Raw genomic sequence first — 20088 nt, forward strand, 5'->3', positions numbered from 1 at the left:
TCATTCTTTCTGTGTGTGATGTTCAGGCTACCAAGACAGGCCTGGTTTTCCCAGGAGTATGTCATTGCTACCACTCCTACTTATCTGATCACATTCAAACATGATGAATAGGCAAGATCTTTGACCATAATCATATTTCCACTGCCCAGAGTTCCTCCCTCCATCTCCGCACTATCATTAATCAGTTGTTCCATGTGTAAAAGCAAAATGCCCTTTGGCCCTCACCATTGATGATGGGTACATAAGCCTCTTGGAGTAAACTAGTTAAAAATGCTTTCAGCTTTTTCACCTGCAAGAAACAGATATAACAAAATAAAACAGATAAAATAAAATTCCAGAGCAACAAGGGATCTTAGGAATCATTTTTTTATACTCACTCATTTTATATGTAGGGAACCTGGGACTTCCCCCCATTTTTCATTGACTATTCTCCCAAGAAAAGGATAGAGGTATAGTCTGGCTCCCATTCTAGATACCCAATCCCAAAAGTTACCAGAACAGAGACTCTGATTGGATTGATCCCTGGAAGGCAGAAGGTGAAGGCTTTCTGAATACGACAGGATCTGAGATCTTTTGAAGAACTGATGACCAGGGTAAGGACTGACTAGGGTGGGGTACCCTCACAGGAAGTCCCACTCTCACCAATTAGGGCTTACCCTTGTTTGTCTGAGTTTCCATGAGGTTCATAAAAACAACTATTATAGGTTCACACAAAAAGAATCCTTTGGAGGTCATTTTATTCAAATTTCTTGTTTTATAAGTCCAAAAGAATAGCTGTGATCTGCCCGTAGATGGTATGTGCCAGAGCCAGCATTCAAATCCAAATTTGCTCACTGGATGCCAATGTTTTGTCCATTGTACCAAGAGTAGTCATTACTTTGGGTACTGTCATGGCTAAGTATGCTAATGTAAAAGGAATGTCTCACACTCCTCAACCCCAATTAACATAACTAACAAGATAATTGTTTTCTTTGTAATCCTAAATATTTTTTTTAATCCATGTATTTTGTTGATATAAAACTATTGTTGTGAGAAGAGAACCAAAGGCTTCATGAGGCTGCCAAAGGAGCCATGAAATAAAACATGTTAAGGATCCCTGATTCACACCCTGTTTGAAACAGTATGAGATAATGCCCTTTGGCTGAGCATTTTGTTAGTTCTATTCATTGGGGTTGAAGAATGGGAAATAGCTTTCTTATTCTAGCAAGCACAAATTTGGATCTTCCACTCCTGGAAGAGCCAACTCTGCCATCTATGCTGGGGGCAGCATCTCCTATGAACTATTAGACATATAAATATTTCTGAAAAAGCCAGCAAGAAGTAAGAGAATCACAAGTACTTCTGGTTATTACTGTCTCAGTTTGCTAAGCTTCTCATAAGATGAAGGGGAAGGACCTCTTTGTTTAATATCATTTAATAAAATCCCACTATCTTAGGGAAGAAATTGATATTTGTATGGTGACTTGAAACTATTAAGGCTGAAAGAAAGAGAAGGAAAGGAAGTGATTGGGAGAGCCTATTCCTTCTTCCCTGGTAAAATAAGCACTTAATCACTGATTTGGGATGGGATCATCTAGTCTTGGACAGTAGGTCCTAATATGAAGTTCTATTTGCATGCCAGAATGTTCTCCCTTCTCTGCTCTGACTACTGATGTCCCTAGATTCCTTTAAGTCCCAACTAAAATATTATCTTTTATTGCAAGCTTTCCTCAATCCTTCTGATTTCTAGTGACTTTCTTTTGCTAATTATTTCCTATTGTTCCTGTATATGTAGCTTGTTTTGTATATATTTATTTGCATATTGTCTCCCTCATTGGAATGTAAGGTCCTTGTAGGAACAGGGACTGTTTTTTTGCCTCTTTTTGTATTCTCAGCTCTTAGCACAATGCATAGCACATAGAAGGTGCTTAATAAATGCTTATTAATTGATTGGTTAAAAGTTAGAAGTCCCTAAAAATAGTTCTGGATGGATAAAGCCACCAGCAGGTCAGTTGTTAAGACAAGAATAGGCTATGGATTTCTGCCTTTGCCCACAAGGAGAGAGCGTCATCCATGATGACAAAAACTGGTCACTAATGTCATTAGTTCATGAAGCCCAGGTACTCAGTGCTTAGAAATTGCAGCTCCTTCATCTCCCCGCCCACCACTACTTCCTTCCACCAAAGAGAGAAAGAAAAATAACCTCAAGGATGTTGAACACAGAGAAAAATGGAAACTAATGTTGTCATGCAACTGATTTACAACCCAACCAACAGTTCCCCTCCTCATGACATCAAGGAGCCAATAGAGTTCAGCAGCATCTGGTCAGACCTGATCCTGGTGGTCTAATCCGACCACTTGTCTTTTTTGGCACAGTGGGTTATTGTTCTATCAAGCATGCTGGTATAAACCAATGCAAAATGAAATGAGCCAAATTAGGAAAACAGTGACAACAACAAAGTAAATGGAAAGAAAAAATTAAAACCACATGCTATATAATAATAAGGAACAAATTTGACCCTGAAAAGAGATACAAGACTATAATTCTTTTCTTTTTAAAAGTGAGCAACTAGGGGCAGCTAGGTGGCACAGTGGATATAGAGCACCAGCCCTGAAGTCAGGAGGATGTGAGTTCAAATGTGATCTCAGACCCATAACACTTACTAGTTGTGTGACCCTGGGCAAGTCACTTAACCCCAATTGCTTCAGCAAAAAAAAAAAAAAAAAGTGAGCAACTATGGGGTGCAGGATGCCAAACATAGTGGTGAATCAAGTCAACAAGCATTGATTAAGTACCTTCTATATGCCAAAAACTATACTAGGCACTCAGTTGATTCATTGATTAATTTTGAAGAATTGATCTCTCTTTTCTTTCTTTTTTAGTCTGTTATAAGGCATGACTCTCTAGTTGGAAGAGGAAAAGTAAAATGATGAGGAAGCTATGTTAAGGAAAGGAAATTACAGTGATATGAAAACAAAAGAAAATGAAGAATTTCAAAATAAAAACATGTTAGATTTTTTCCATAGTCAGGATATTCCCAGGTCAAAAGAATATAGGAAACTCAGCACTGGGACACTATCCATTATTGAACATTTATACAATACCTTCTGTCTCCTCAGAACCAGCCCAATTGAGTCTGAGTCCCGGGAACTAAGACTCAGACTTGTATCACTAGGAAAATGGGGACATCTCTTAAGGAGACACTCATTCATGAAAAAGAGGGAACTAGAGAACTGTTTACAAAATACTCAGATTAATTGAGTGATTTCAACACTGTTGAAATCCAACTCTAGATTATGCCAAGTTATCTCTTGTCTAAAAGTCACTGTCACCTCCTATTTTTTACTACTTACAGGTAATAAACCAGGAAGAATTAAGGTCCCCAAAAGATTCAGTTCCCAGGCACCTTCTAAACGTGTACCATTGTTTATAAGGGACAAGATATATGTATGATATTGGGTAGGGGGAAGAGAAGGAAGAATATAGATAGCTTCACGAAAACCTGTCCCCACAATTATGTAGTTATTGTTTCTACTTTCAGGACACTTCTTTTCATTAACCACATTAGAAAAAAACTCATCTCTGTGGTTTACTTATGGCTACATGGTATTCAATAATAATAAAAGCTAACTTTGTTGAAGCCTTTATCATTTGCAAAATCCTTTAAGTACATTATATCACTGGAGCCTCACAAGAACACCACAAATTAGATGCTACTGTCAGGATTATTCTTAGTGAAGAGGGAAATTAAGTGATTTATTCATAGCCACCTAAGCTGGTAATAGCAGCAATATTTGAACATTTGAACTCCAAATTCAATATGCTCTCCATCAAACCATGTCACTTCACCTTACCCATATAAAGTAAAATAAATAGAAGTCCTGTGCATTTACCTTAAAAGATCCAATGGAAGAAGACGCCACAGAAAGATCCAGCAATCTGCAGGAAATAAAGAAGTAGGGAAAGGAGATGTGGGCAGCCTGGGAGGCAGAGCTATCTGTTTTAAGGAAAAAAAATAAAAACCTAAAATATGGCAAGAAGTTGTGAAAAGTAATTCCAGGACCTACAGAAGGGTTTAGTTTCAGGCTGAGGAGGGCTTCTGCTAATGAGAAGTTTGAGCTAGAGAAAGATACAAAGGCTGAGAGCTTTCTATTTCAAGTGCTCCTACAACCACACACTATAGCTGTGGACATATGGCCATTTTCCCTTTAGGGACAAGGGATTGTGTCTTTTTTTCCTAAATGTGTCTCCCCACTCCACACACCCCACACACACCCCACGTCAAAGTAGAGTTGGGCAGCTTTGACCTACCCAGGATTCTCAGTGCCAATTCTTTTTGTTAAGGTTTCATTTTCTTTCCTCTTTGAAGAAACACATCTGCATTGTATATCTCAGTGTGACATTATATCTGAGTGTGACATATGTGATCATGAGCTATTATTCACTTCATATATATATTGTGTATATTTCATGTATATGTTGGGTGAGCATATAATATGTTCTACCTCCAAGCTATCATATCATGTGTTCATTTAACATGTGTGTCATATAACATGTGAGTCTGGGCATATATCTATATGCCTACTATGTCAGATAATAGTACATTCCTTGAGTGAGTGCATATTATACATTTCCCAGAAAATGAGTTCTGTGGTTACATCATGGGTGAGTGTCATGTAACTATATTTATCTATGTGCATATTTGGCAAAGAGGATGCTCTTACCCAGAGGGAGTGATCTCCACTTACTTGTCCATGGATGTGACCATTTGCACTTTGTCTTCACTCAATGAATACTGAATATCCAAGCTTAAGTGCTGCCGGTGGCAAAGAACAAGAAGTCAGTCCAAGAGCATGGCACTTTCAAACATAAACTTTTGAGATATGTGTTCAAGCATGCCATCCTCCAGATACTCAACTCCAATACACAGAACCAGCCCTCATGTAAGGAAAAGGGCTTCAGGGTCTACCCCTTCTCAATCTCCAGCAGGAGCAAAGATATGGGGAGGCAATAAGTGGGAAAGAAGGTGACTTCAGTTAGAGGCAACAAAGATCCAAGGCCCATATGTAGCCAATTTGTTCATTTTGTCACACCTTTTTCATAAGTCTCCAATGACCTTACTACCCATTTTTACTACTTCCCATTTTTACTAAGCCACTCTTCTCTAACTGCTCATTCCCTGCAAGATAATCCAAAGTGTTCATTTTATTCAATGAAACAAGGATAAAAATGTTTGAGAGAAGGATGGAAAACATGCAGTGTAGTTTGCCTTGGTCCAGTCAATAAAGATGAATTTAAAACATAAATTTATAGACCATCACAATTAGAAGCGACTTTGGAAACCATCTAACCCGATCAGTTTCTGCTTTTGTCTGTTCAAGTACAAGATCTAATTAGATCATTATCAGTTTCCTCAGTCATCATACCTTCAGCTCCATGATCTCACCAATCAATAATTTCATCTTATTCCAATTCTAAGTAGTCCCTAAATGTTTTTCAAATGATAGAATGGCTTTTATCTCTCCTGAACTCTGTGTCTATATCATAACCAACTCAATCTGGTTGCCCACTTATCAAATCTCCAATACCCTGGACAGGGGCCTCTGAGGACATCTCATCCAATCATCAATATCCCTTTTTCTCTCTTCTCTACAATTTCCCCCCACAAGGGATCATCCACACTCTCCATAAAAACCTCCAATGATTGGGAAGTGGTCACTGCTTCCCAAAAGAACCCTTTCTATTGTTTGACAGACCGAATTTTTAGGAAGTTCTTCCTAATGTCAGGTTAAAATCTGTGTCCTTATAACTTCCACTAACTAATCCTAGTTCTGCCAAATAGAACAAAGTTGACCAAATCTAATCCCTCCCCTCTATGAGAGTCTTTTATATGTCTGAAGGTGCCAATCATGTTATCTCAGATGGAGTCATTAAGACAATGGATCAGATGATATGAGCAGTTGCCCAATAATTGGCCTCTAGTAAGGTGATCAATTGCAAAGATAGGGCCTGTTAATGAGAGGAAAATGGGTTTGAATACTCACAGTTTCTAGGACAAACATGGAGGAGGGACCTGACTTGGGAGAAACAGCAAGCATCTCTATTGTGCCATGGAGGTGCAGCTGGCTCTTGTCTGGTTTCATGCTGACTTTGGGGGGCTTATTGATTCTGATTTGGGTCATCAAAGGCACTGGTTTGCGATAGGCCTTACCAACCTGCAGGAATCCGAGATACTCTATTCAGGACAAGCCCTAGGGCTGCTGACCTCAGTAGAAATAGAGGAAAATTCCTCATCCCTGTTTTTATATTGGACAAGGTAAGTGTACCATTCAAAGGCATCAGGAAATGAAGAAAATGTTTCCTTAACTTTTTCACAATCACATTCTATATGACCCCCTCCAGCCTTTTTTTCCCATATAAGACATAGACAGTAAGTTGCTAATATGACAGTCTGTTCATTTCTGATGACTTCAGAATCCTTGCCTCCTCTTGGACAACAGAAACAACAGAGAGTGCCATTGATCTGTTGGTCTAACACCATCAAGAGTTTGGTGGTAGAATTTGTGGTGTGACTGAATTTGATAAAAATTCAGTGTGCTGGGATGGTATAACTGTTAAATTTTACCTGATTTTTTAAAAATCACGCTCCATTACATATCTCAGAAATTTAAAAGGACTTATATGTTAATATGTTATCAAAAGAATTTTCATCCCACTTCATTTGATTCTATATTGTGGCTACTCTCCTGGCATTTGACTCTAGATATGTCCTTATAGCATTTCAAGTCTAATCTCAGGCATGAAATGTTCTCACTCCCCTTCCCATCTCCTCCATAAGGTTGAGGGGCAAAGGAAGGCACAAAGAAGATAGTGTAGCACAATGGAAGGATGGTTTTTAAGCCAGAAAAGCCAGCTTCAGATCTTAGTTCTGATATTTATTGTGTATAAATCATTTAACCTCTCTGAGTGTCAATTTCCTTATCTGTAAAATAAGAGTTCTGGGTAAGATGTTCTTCTAAAATTCCTTCAAGTTCTCAGTCTATGGTTCACTGACTTCTCTAGGTCTCTGTTTTCTCATTTACAGAAATGGAATGCTAATAATGCCTATAGTACTTAGCACATAGAATTGTAATCAGGAAAGTGCTTTGAAAAACCTGGAAAAAGTGAACTCTGAAAACCTCCCTCATCTAGTTTTGTGGGAAATGGTCTAACATAAGGGGTCAGAACCAGGTAAAATAACTCACCCGAGGCACAAAGCGAGCCACTGTTTTGGTTGTTTGTGGAGGGAGCTTGCCAATCTGTAAAACAAAAACCAAATCTCAACTTGAGAAATCCTTATGACACACTATTATTTACTGCACTCAGAACTGAGGGAAAAAAAAAGATGAAGAAGTCAGGGTCCCAGCCCTCAGTGAACTCAGTCAACCAGGAGAAGAAATTACTATCACTAAAGATGGAGGGAACTCCATTAGGCATGGACCCCAAGATGCAAGACCCTTTAGATTGGATGGAAAGTATCCTCCCATATATAGGGACAGAATGGTGACCAGTAAGTTGAAAGTGACTCACAGTTTTGCCTTTGATGTCCACATCAAAAGATTTCTGTAAAAGGGTGAACTCGGCAGCAAAGAATGCTGCTGAGAGCACTAACTGGGATGAACCATCTGGATAATCTTCCAAGCCTGTGATGGCAGCTCCATCTTCAGGTAGATCAATGGTATCACCATCCTCTCTCTGGACTACAGGCTATACAATTGGGGATGAAAGAGATGGACATTCATTCAGCCTTAAGAATAATTAACTCTTATTTCTCAGCTATACCCACAAATGCTAAGGGCAGCAAGGTAACTTAGTGGATAGAGTACCTGGCCTAGAATTAGGAAGACTCATCTTCCTGAATTCATATCTGACTTCAGACAAAATTTTTAACCCTGCTTGCCTCAGAGAAAAAGGCAAACTACTACAGTATTTTTGCCAAGAAAACCCCAAAATGGCATCATAAAGTGACAGACACAACTGAAATCACTAAACTGATACTAAACAGAAAATCCTTAGGAAGTCTATGAATTCTAAAATGTTAACATTCAAGAGAACTTAGCTTTGCAGAGAGAAGGACCTTTGAGGTCATCTTGCCCAGCCCCCTCATTTCAGTCAAAGAAACCTAAGCCCAAGAAGGCTAAGTGACCTATCCAAGATCATATGATTAATAAAACAGTTATAGATTGTAACAGGAAGAGTCATGATTTAAACGCAAGCCCTGAGACTCTGTACCACTGCTATCTCCCCATCATCCCATTCATCCCATTCAAACTTGTTGTTTCATTGTCCCAAGTTGAGTCAGTGTGACCCAGTCAAGTACATGAGTTCTAGTCCTGGCTATACCACTGATTTACTGGGCAAATCACTTTCTTTCCTTTTCTATTGGTGAAATAAGGAAGTTCACTTAGATGATCTGTAAGGTCTCTCTCAGTTCTAACATTCTATGTTCTATGATGCCTTCCAGATCCAATGTTATCATTTCATAAATATTCCCCAGATCATATGTCTGATGACTAGAAAGAACAAAACATTAATATTAATAGACTATTGGTGTTTTTTCTTTCTTTCTCTTTTTTGAATTGAAGTTGTGATTTCATTTACATGGGGAACTTCCATGAGGAGGTACTCTCTGCAAATACATATCAGCATCTGCTCTGTATCTTATGGTTTTAGAGAGGTGCCTAAAACTCTAAACTTAGATGACTTTCCCAGGATCACACAGCTAGTATATATCAACAGTAGTACTTGAAACCTGTTCTTCTTGACTCCATAGGATTATAGAATCACAAATTATAGGAGAATAGATCAAGGGCTAAAAGAAGCCATCAGGTTTAGGCCAGTAAGATAAGGAAAGAGAGACCTAGGAAATACCTGGCTCAGACTGACCTAGAGTCACACATATAACAAGGTGCAATTCTAACCCAGGTCTTATTTCCAAGTTTGAACTCAACCGTTTCTTATTCAGCTCCAGGGAGAACTGCCACAAAACTGATTGTTATTAAACATAACCTTTCAATCTGTAATCCATAACCTTTTTAAATAGCCACAATTTCAATATAATTTGTTTCCTTTGTGTTTCTGTTTTATTTTATGCATTTAAAAATATCATTCTAAAAAAGGTTCTGTGGGTTTCACCAGACTTCCCTAAGAGCCAAAATAGGAAAAAAGAAAAGATTAAAAATCCTAGTTCTAAAAGGGACCCTGATCATCTCTTTCCCTCCTTCCACAATTCTCATATCATTTCTGAGTCTCACTAAAGTTGGTAAATGACAGGTAGAAGATGTGATCTCATAAAACCAAAAGGTACCAAGCCTAGCTGTGGTTGTGGCTACAGACCACTTACATTGAAATCCACTTCTATGTACTTTGCTGTGGTGGTTGGGGTGCCCGAAAGAATATACTTGATGCTTCCAGCTTCACCCACAGGTCTGGGATCTGTAAAGGAGACACAGAGAACACACAATCAGAGACTCCTGCATAAGTAATGTAGGGATTGACTAGGTTTAAAAGAACTGGCCTTAAGGATGTCCAAATTTCACCAGTTCAAGGATGGAACCATTATGGGGAAAGAGTCTACCTGATCTCAAAGATGGAAACACTTTTTTTCAGGAAACAACCTAGCATAGGGTAAAACCTCATAAGTTAACCATCTACAAAACCTGGTTTCTTCTCCTGACTCTCTTGCTATATGATCTTAAACAAGTCATTTTTGTTCTTCAGATCTCATCATCTTCCTCTGTAAAACTGTAATTTGAATCAATATACCCATGAGGTGAGTCCACTTGTGGTTCACAAACTCCAGGACAGTATCAATTGCAGGACACATCTAGGAAAGAGAAAAGAGCTAAATTGAAAGAACAATCAGAGCCTCTGTCTTGGGCCAAAGGTAGTGGACAGAAAGTCACAAATAAAAGAGTCCAGTCCCAGAAGTCCTGGAACCTGGTGCTCTGTCTGGCTCTATTATTAACATTTTCTGGGATTTGGAATATCTTTTCATTCTTTGGCTTTAAGTTTTCTTCCCTATAAGATGAAGGAATTGTAATAGGTCAATGCTAAGACTCCTTCCAGTTCTGCACCTGTTTTCCACCTCTAGAATAAAAATAAAATTAATATTAATATTGCTACTGAAAAGAGCATGATAACATATTATCTTTTGGCTCCACTCACAATTTGAATGTCTCCCTAAGTCAAAATTTCCTTCCCTGGCCAACACTCCCCTAATAGAAGTGTTTTATTATACTCTTAGACTGCAAACTTCTGTAAGTACAGTGAGTGTTTTACTTTTAAACACAGAATATAATAGTTCCTGGCACATAGTAGGTGCTTCATAAAAGCTGATTAGTTGATTGATTGTTCGGATCCAAGAAAACCCAATGTAATAAGAACTTAAACTTACTTACCAAGCCAGGGAGAACCTTCTGGAGTGTGCTGTCCAGGAACTTATTGACCACTTTAGGAAGCATGCTGAATGGAGGAACAAAGATATCAATGGTTAAGGAAGAGAAAAATGGCCAAAAAGGAAGGAAGATAGAAGAGAAGGAAGACAGAAATGAGCAAAAGAATGAGTGAATAATGAATATGAGCAAAAGAATGAATGGATAAATAAGAGGAAATTAATGGAAAATGTAAATCAAGAAAGTGAGTGAGTAAATAAATGGATGTAGTGAATAGGTGACTGAAATTAGGAATGTCTAAGTGAATGATCCACCATTTTGATGAAATGAAAAAAAATGAAGAGAAAATAAAAATTTTTTAAAAGAGTTTTAGTCTATTATTTCCAATGTGGGGAGAGGGGGGAAGGGAGATTTGGAAATGAGACTTTTGTTTGTTCAGCATATTTTTTCATGCTTTCATTCATATTTTTTATGGAAAGAATTAGAAGTAGAATGGTTTGGTGCTAATCTTAGGCCTCTAGGCAAAGGCAGAAAGTGAGAAGGATGATTTCAGGTTATTCTGCAAAACTCTCACAGGAGGCCCTGGAGAGGACCGACACCTAGGCTTAAAGCCAACACAGCAGACCTTGTTGGACTAAAAAGAGCTCAGGACTCCTGCTAATGTCTATTTTTTTGAGCATATAGAGAGCAAACCAGGGGCCTCTGCACCCAAATCTCTGAATACTTGCTACTTGCTCAATACTCACTTGCTGGGCAGGTTGGTTTTGACGCTGACCAAAATGATCTGACATCCTTCACTGTGGAATACAGGCAGCCCTGTTGCCTCATCCTGTGACAGACGGTTGGTGGCCGTAATGTTCACGACTACAGTGATTTCCATTGTCCCACCTATAAAGCTGAGGAGGGAAAGGATAGATTTCCTAGAATCATCTGCAAAGACCCTGAATCTACACTCAAACAACTAAAATAACAGAAAATCAAATGTGTAAAGGGCCTCCATCTGGTCCAGCCTCTTCATGTTATAAAGGAGGAAACTGAGGTACAGGTACAGACTGGTTAAGGGATTTGCCCAAAGTCATACAGTACGTCAAAACAAAGCCAAGATTAAAACCCAGGTGGGATTCCCAATTCAGAGTTGTTGTTCAGTCTTTTTCAACTGTCTGACTCATGTCCCCATTTGGGGTTTTCTTGGTGAAGATACTAAAGTACTTTGCCATTTTCTTCTCTACTCATTTTACAGATGAGGAAACAGGCAAAAAGAGTAAAGTGACTTGCCCAGGATCACACAGCTAGTGTCTGAGATTATATTTGAATTCATGAAAATGGATCTTCTAGACTTCAAGTCCAGCATATTAACCATTGTGCCACCTAGCTGCCTTTCCAATTCAGGGTACTAGTTACTAACTGTAGGACATTATTTTTACAATAGTTTTAAAAGTCTACTTGAATAATCCAGACACATCTGGAAGAATATAAAGTTTAGGTAGGTAAATTTCTAATGCCCATAAATGTGATGGAAACTACAGAATTGAGGGGAAGGGATGGGATGTAGTAAACATATGGTGTTTTTAGAATCTTGCTCTTAGGCCTTGACTCAGTTCTACCACCCATTTCTTACATGGTTAAGGGCAAATCAACTATAAAACTAGGGTATAAAAATAGAGTCCATATTGAAGGACCTCTAGAAAAAATCTAGTTCAACCCCTTCATTTGACAAGTGAAGTTCATAAAGGGAAAGTGATTTGCTCAGAGGCTACACATTCAATAACCAAATAACAAAGCCAAGATGCAAACCCAGGTCTTTGGGCCCCAGCGCTGGGAGACAACATGGTCTAGTGGATATGGCAATGGACTTGATATCTCACTCCTAACATTCACTAGTAATGTGACCCTGCACACATCACTTAACTTGTATATGCCTCAGTATCCTTATCTGTAAAATAGAATTGCTAGACTCCTAAGGTCACTTCTAGCTCTAAATCTATGGACTATGATTCGTTGTACCATGTTATATAACTGTTATACATGGGCGGGCAAACACACACACACACACACACACACACACACACACACAGGTTCTGGTTTAATTCCTTCCCTAAGACTAAGACTCTCTCCTATCTTCTGCTTATGTTCCACCCTGTAGATCATCCATTCTTGTCTAATGCTTCCATTTCTGCTTACAGGGTTTGCCTCCCACCTCTAAGTGACAGATTCCATAAAACCAATGCAGTTTGAGGGTCTCCAGCCCCTGAGGGAAAGGCCAGTTTGTCAAGGAATATATCCCAACTCCCACCACTCACCTCTTCCCTGTGATGGTGATCTGAGTTGACACACACTGGAAAATCCCCACCTCTGGAAGAAAGTCCAATGTGATGATGGGAGGCCGGACATCTTTCACCTTCATCCTAGGAAGATGAATGAGATAAGCATCAACATAGAAGAAAAAAAAAACCAGACTGAGAAAACCTGGATTCTAGTTCAAGTTCTAACACTGACACACTGTGTGACTTTGAACAGGTCACTGTCCTCTGAATATGTTTCTAGCTCTGTGTAAATGAAGGGAGTGTGTGATATCTAAGATCCTTTTCAGTTTAATGTTCTAAAGTTCTATCTAGCTTTAAATTTCTATCCTCTATACTCTAAAGTCCTTTCCAGTTCTGACATTCTATATTTTCAGCTATCCCTGAACATTTTTGCCTCTTTCAGGACACTGGGAAATGGCCACAGGTCATTTTGATAGACCTCATTCTGCCCCCAAGCTCCTTCCCATTTCTCAGGACATCTCCACCCAAGTCCCACCCTCGTCCCCTTTGCTGTATCCTTGTCCTGACACTCACCCTGTCATGCCCTTAATCGGTTTGACCCCAGAGTTTTTCTGGCCAGCCATGGCTGCCATTTTTTCCAATATCTGGCTCTCATCCATGGCATCCTTCACAGCTAGAAGAAGTCCCAAAGAGACAGCATTTGGTTAGATCATCCTTTTTCCGACCCTGCACCTCCAGTCACCTCAGAATGTCCTTCCCCAGGATTTGTACATAATCAATTCAACCTGTACTTTAAATTTTTACTTAAAATCCTCTTTCTCCAAGGAAGCAAAGGCCATGTTCAACATAAGCAAAAGGTCATGCTTTTTCTGATCACTATACAACAGGCTTAAGGGAATGTCCAGTATTTAGTACCTGCACCAATAATTAGGGGACTTCTCTGTTTTTTAAAGGTATGAGTCTTTCTACATCAGAATGTATGAGTTGTCCCCAGGGTAGAATACCAGGTATCTGTGGTGGAATAGAGAGCATGACTTAGAATCAGGCTGACCTGGATTCAAAATCCTGTTTCAAAAACTTATCAGCTATGTAAATATGGATAAATCAATCAACTTCCCTAACTCTCCAATGGCTTGTTGCAAAGACCAAAGGAGATCATTTTTATGTGAAGCACTTTGCAAAATCAATATAAACATAAGTTATTCTCATTCTTTTCTCTTCTTAATATCACCATAGGGCATCCACAAGATATAACATCCCTCAGTGTTGACCTATAGCTTCATTAAGTGATTGACACATAAAAGAAGAGAAGTAACTATTTTGGGGATCATCAATAAATAAACTTCACCTATCTATCATCTCCTATGAACAGGAGAGCTTAGTTGGCTCTGCTGTCTTTGACATTCTTCCCATTTATCTCCCTTTTTCTTCCCCTACTGCAAAAATACTGCAAATGTGGTCAAGGTCAATACAAGAAAGTTTTCTGAATACTGACTACCTGATCCCTACCAAGATAGACCCCTAAACCTGATCACAAGTCTTGCCTCATAATCCCAGTGTTAGTACTAAATTTAGCTTTTTTCCTAGTGGCATACCAAGTCTTAGCTACATACTGAAGCCTGACCTCAGATCCAGAATATTTTATCCTAATTGGACTCTCACTCTGGCACTAGCCTGAGCCCTAGTCTTGAGCCCTGACTAAACCCCTAACCATAGTCCCAGCCCCAGACTGACCTCAGCTCCTGCCGCTGACTGCGCCCTGATATTGAGCCCAGCCTGAGCCTGGCCCTAACTCTAATCCCAGATCTGTTACAGACTGAATCCTGACTCCAGACCCAACTAACTAGTAACCTTGGTGACAAACTGTAAAAAAGGCTCAAGAATAAATAAAACAAGAATCTAATGATCTAAAGCTATAGCCAAGGCGTGCTTTATATAGATAGAGTGGATGGTTCCCTATTTGGGAGAATGTGAGACATACAAGAAAGGCTCTCCACTCATCCCCACTTCATACATCTCATCCTGACACTTGCCAAAGGTACAAGAAGAAATGACATCATAGAATTCTAGACTAATTCCCTCTAGAAGGAAATCCATCCTGAGCTTTCATCAGTATACCTCAGTACAACTAAGCTTGTGTGAGACTTTTGTTTTTCTTTGAGCTGTGCCTCAGAAGAACAACCTGAGAAGTACCACTCTGGAGATCCCTGCAAAGTCAGGTCCAATTCTTCTCAGCCCTGATAGTCACTCACCTTTGTTCATGAACTCCATTCCCAGCTTCATAAGGGCCCCTGGATCAGCCCTTGAGGGTATTAACAGTGCACAAGAGACTAGGCAAAGAATCCTCAGCATGGTCGGACACCTGCAAATAAGATGATGCTGTTGAAACTAGATGTAGGGTTCTAGAACTGGGCCTATGCTGGCCTAGGAAATGTGGAGCGACATACCCTCAATTCAATATTCTCTCTTCAAACCATTTCCTACAGAATCCCAAGAGTCTTCAGAATTTTGACCGCAATTCACCTCTAAAAGTAGTAAGAGAGTGCCCACTCTGTGGATGCTTTGTGATTAAGGTACCATTGATAGACATAGGGAGGTTGAAAGAAGTCATCTTTTGAAAAAAAGAGTATTGACATCATTGTGTTGCTCACATTATCTTCTTCTGGGACCCACAGCTAAAGGGGATTGAAAGTATTCTTTTCATCTGGGTAACATCAACTAAGGTACTCCAGCTATAATTACTTCACCTAATACTCACCCATCATAGAGGACTCCTTCTTATAGACCATCACCTTTGTGTGACATTCATTGTATTTAGATATAAGCTCTGGATATACACCTGAAATATTTGATTCTACCCCACATCTCAAACCTCATTTCCTAAGGAGATTGTTCCCCTACAAGACTTTTCGTTCTAATCAGGTTGTGCTATATAATATCCCCTTACATAACCCCCAAATGAATTCTCACCTCCAGGCTTTTGTTTATGCTGAAATGACTTCCTTACCTCTATCCTATCCCCTCTGCTTATTTAGTTCCTAGACATCCCTCAACACCTTCTTTTCCTTTGTAAAACTTCTTTGCAGCCCCAGTCTTCAAGAATTACTTCTTGATTATCTCTTTAAAACTCCTATAGTTCTTATCTGAGCACTGAGGATATATTGCCTAGCATTATTAGAAAGCATTTATTATTATATGACTTGAGAAAAATCACTTTCTCTTTCCCCGTTTCAATGGCCTTATATGGAAAGTGAGAAGAATTGAGTGAGAGTGTCAAGTGATTTCTGAGATCCTTCCTGGTTCTGACATGCTATGAGGTCATCCTGATTTCTCCCCAACCTGACTGAACACCCTTCTAGGATAAGAATAGCTGTTCTGTCTCCCACACTGCCAAATCACCAGCAACATAAGCATTTCCACTGAACCCAGACTTTATGATTGTGGAGAATTGAGAAGTTTGGGGGAATCAGAATTGGTGGAGATAGGAACTGTGATTTCCATGATGTGGGGAAATCCTGATGTGAAAATCATTCCACTCAGGAGATAAGCAATTCATCATTAAAACCTTAATAGTTTTAGAGATAACTGGAGATTGAGGGATTTGCCCAGAGTCATAGTGCATCAGAAACGGGATTTAAACCCAGATGTTCTGGATTTCTAGGCTGGTCATCCACTCTGCCATGCTGTTTCTGATTTTGCCTTTAGTTCTAGAAAATGTTAGATGCCTTGATTCCAAATCAATTTGTCATCATTGGGTGAAGATCTGGAGAGTGAGGCCTTCAGTAACTGGAAACTCACTTACCTTGGCATGTCCTTGGAGTATGGAAGTCCTCCACTTAGCCAGCCTGAACCTTCTTGCTCTTTTCCTCCCTGGGGCTGAGGGAGAAGAAGGTTATTTATACTTGAACGTGATTAGCTGTAGGGATAATGAGAGGGTTGATAAGAATGCAGATAATTATCAAAGAAAAACAAGAGACTCAGTTCTGTAGTGGTTTTTTACCCTTTCCAATGTAAATAGAATTCTAGGCTCTCAGTGTTAGGGGAGACCCCTCAGGTCCCTAGAGAAAATTTCTCCCAATATATGAGTCCCTTGGCCAACATGCCTGATGAGTGGTCATCCTGACTTTATTTGAGGACCTCCAGTGACTGGGAGTTTATTGCCTCCTGAGATAGTCCATTCTTCTTTCAGGCAGCACTGATTATTAAGGAGTGTTTCTTTATATTAAGTCATAATTAATTTCCTTGTAACTTCTACCCACTAGTCCTAGCTCAGTCCTGTAAGGCCAGGCAGAACAAATTAATACCTCTTCCATCATAAAGACAGTGGTAATCATGAGAAATGGGGGCCAAGGTAGGGCAATGATGGTGCTAGGGCCATTTGGGAGGGCCCAGAATGGCTTGACAGTTAAACTATTGGATGGCAAAAAAATGGAAGTTCTAAAAGAATCATTTAGGATAGAACAGAAGACGGTGGATCAACATAAGGTTCAGCAGATCCCCAAACATGGGTTAAACAGGATGCATCCCAACATTTAGCCACTTGGTGGCATTTCAAGAAGCTCAAACATAACAGCAGAAAGAGAAGTACATTGGAAGTATTAGAACCTGAAATCTGCCACTAAATTCACCATGTCACCTTGGACAAGTGACCTCTTTTCTCACTTTTTTCACCAATAAAAAAGTAGTTGGACTAATCTCCATGGTCCCTTTCAGCTCTTACATTCTGGGTTGTGTTCTAAGGCCTCTGCCAAATCTACTATGTTGTTTTCTATATTCCAAGAATCTTTCCAATTTAAATATCCCATTGCTCTCTGCAAATGTTATAGACTGGGAAGACTACTCATCTGATCTTGGATAAATAGGAGATAACAGATCTGAAAGGAAAAGTGTCTGTTTCCCTTTCTTCTTCCTAAAAATATCTACTGATGTTGGATGCCTTGTACTGTCTAAATGACAGCAATTAAATTGCCTGCAGGAGGGTGAATGGTGAAAGATGTTCTGCACTGATGGAAAGGAGGTAATCAGAGGAAAGGTTCAAAATAATGTTTCTGATAATAGCTCACCTTTTTAGCACTTTTCAATTTATAAAGTGCTTTCCACAACCAAATCCCTTGATGGCAAGAATTTTTGAGCTGGATAAGTAGATGGATTATTATTCCTATTTTACAGTGGAGAAACTGAGATACAGACAAGTTAAATGACAAGTCACAAAGACTATTTCCCAGAACCAGGTCACAAATTAAAGCCTTGTGCCCTCAAACTCAATGTTATTTCTGCAGCTACTCTCTGCCTTCCAAGAGATTCAAAGTTTTGTAGAGTTTGTTCACTCAGAAAAAAAAAAATTAGGCCTTACAAAGAGAAATGTATCATGATATCCTGGAAGAGGATGAAACTGAAAGGATTATCCAGGACTTAGAGAAAGAGATAATAAAAAATCCCACTCATTGGAGTCTGAATCCATCCTGTGTCTATAGATGGATGGATTATCTTACTATAGACAGTTTGTCCCTACAAAGTCAGTGTCTGAAGCACAACTGTCACTGTTTCCCCACAAGACTGGCTGAGAAAGGGGTTCCTGAACTCTTGGCAAATATGGAGAAGTCCATAGAGCTCTTCTCAGAGGAGTGTTTTTAAATACATAAAATAAAATATACAGAATTACAAAAGAAACTGATTATATTGAAGTTAAAATGTCATTTTTTCCATTCAAGTTCATAGACCCTACAATCTGTCCATACATCAGATTAAGAACTCATGGACTGGAGTGAAGCCCTGGCTCGATGGCTCACTATCAAGGAGAGAATAGGTTAAGAAGGCTTCACAGATCACCTCCTGGTATGATCCTAAGGAATGACAATGAAGGCAGCATATGCAAGAAGGCCTGAAAGAAAGAAGAACAGGGTTTTGGAAAAAAAGATCAAAGTTTAAGTCTGACTTCTGTCATTCACTTAGGTGTATGAGCTCAGGCAAATCTTTGAACTTCACTGTTCTCATCTGTAAAATGGAAACAAAATAATTTGCTTAACCTTCCTTACAGGATTGTCATAAAGACCAATTCAATTCAATAAATATTTATAAAGCACCTACTAAGTGAAAAAAAACTATATTAGGCTCTAGATCTGCAAAATCAAAAACAAAATGAGCCCTGTTCACAAGGAATATATATTCTACTGGTCGAATGAAGTATGTAAATAAAGCATTATAAAACATATATAAAAGCTTTTTAAGTATTTTTGAGAAGATAGAACTCAAATAATGGGTAGGAATCAGGAATGGTCTAGTGTAAGAGATAGCACCTGAGACATACTTCAAACAGGTAAAATAGAAAAGAGAGCATTCCAGATATGGGAGAACAACTGTGGAAAGAAATGGATCCCTATAGGTAAAAGAATAAGAGAAAGTAGGTGAGAATAGAGAGGGATTATTAAAAGTACCAGGCATGAGAGAAGGATGATCGTTAGATCCTCCCCAATTCAACATTTATTAAATGCTTTCTACTAGAAAAGGCACCAAGCTAGATTTACAACACACAAGTATATACATGACAAATAGAGGAAAAAGAAGAGGCAGAGCAAAGAGGGATACAGAGAAAGAAAGGAGGAAACACTAGAAAGGGAGAGAAAGAGAGAGAGAAAACTAGAGAAAAGAGAAGAGACAAGAAAAGAAGACCGAGACAGAGAGAAATAGAGACAGAGAAAGCAAGACAAACAGAGATAGGGACAAGAGAAACAGAGACAGAGACAAAGAGTGGGACAGAGACAGAGACAGGAAGAGAAATGGGGAGAGAGAGAGAGAGAGAGACAGAGAGACAGAGAGACAGAGAGACAGAGAGAAAGAGAGAGAGAGACAGAGAATGACTAAATCTAATGTCTAAAGGAATCTGGAAAGTCTTCCCCAAGAGATGGCACATAATACAAATTTTGAAGGAAACTAGAGGACTCCTAGAGACAAAACTGGAAAGAAAAGGCAGCTCAGTACTGGAAGATGAGCTGTGTAGAAATAAAGAAGCAGTAGACAAAATAAACACATGTTACTAGAACATAAAGTACATAAAGGGGAGTCATGTTCAAAAAGCTTGTAAAACTAGTTGGAAGCCACATCATGAAGAATTCTCTTTTTTATTTTATTAAAGCTTTTTAATTTATAAAACATATGCATGGGTAAATTTTCAACATTGACACTTGCAAAACCTTCTGTTCAAATTTTCCCCTCCCCCTCATTCCCTCCCCTAGATGACAGGAAGTCTAATCCATGTTAAATATGGTAAAATATATGTTAAATCCAATATATATATAGTTTTCTTGCTGCACAAGAAAAATCAGATCAAGAAGGAAAAAATTAAGAAAGAAAATAAAATGCAAGCAAACAACAACAGAAAGAGTGAAAATGCTATGTTATGATCCATACTCAG

At 39.0% G+C, this 20088-nt stretch overlaps 1 protein-coding gene across 1 annotated transcript in view; it reads right to left on the bottom strand.

Annotated features, from left to right (window-relative positions):
• Positions 1–15029, bottom strand: part of BPIFB6 (BPI fold containing family B member 6) — a 16980-nt gene extending 1951 nt beyond the window's left edge. The window contains exons 1-13 of the mRNA XM_051973721.1: positions 14930–15029; positions 13251–13350; positions 12714–12818; positions 11160–11309; positions 10420–10483; positions 9785–9845; positions 9363–9454; positions 7550–7726; positions 7225–7278; positions 6025–6195; positions 4729–4796; positions 3874–3919; positions 226–289 (exon numbers count right to left, since the gene is read on the bottom strand). Coding sequence (XP_051829681.1) covers positions 226–289; positions 3874–3919; positions 4729–4796; positions 6025–6195; positions 7225–7278; positions 7550–7726; positions 9363–9454; positions 9785–9845; positions 10420–10483; positions 11160–11309; positions 12714–12818; positions 13251–13350; positions 14930–15029 — 1252 coding nt within the window. The remainder of the gene's footprint in view (positions 1–225; positions 290–3873; positions 3920–4728; positions 4797–6024; positions 6196–7224; positions 7279–7549; positions 7727–9362; positions 9455–9784; positions 9846–10419; positions 10484–11159; positions 11310–12713; positions 12819–13250; positions 13351–14929) is intronic.
• Positions 15030–20088: the final 5059 nt, after the last annotated feature.

Source organism: Antechinus flavipes, chromosome 2 (assembly GCF_016432865.1).
Source record: "Antechinus flavipes isolate AdamAnt ecotype Samford, QLD, Australia chromosome 2, AdamAnt_v2, whole genome shotgun sequence".
Taxonomy (NCBI): domain Eukaryota; kingdom Metazoa; phylum Chordata; class Mammalia; order Dasyuromorphia; family Dasyuridae; genus Antechinus; species Antechinus flavipes.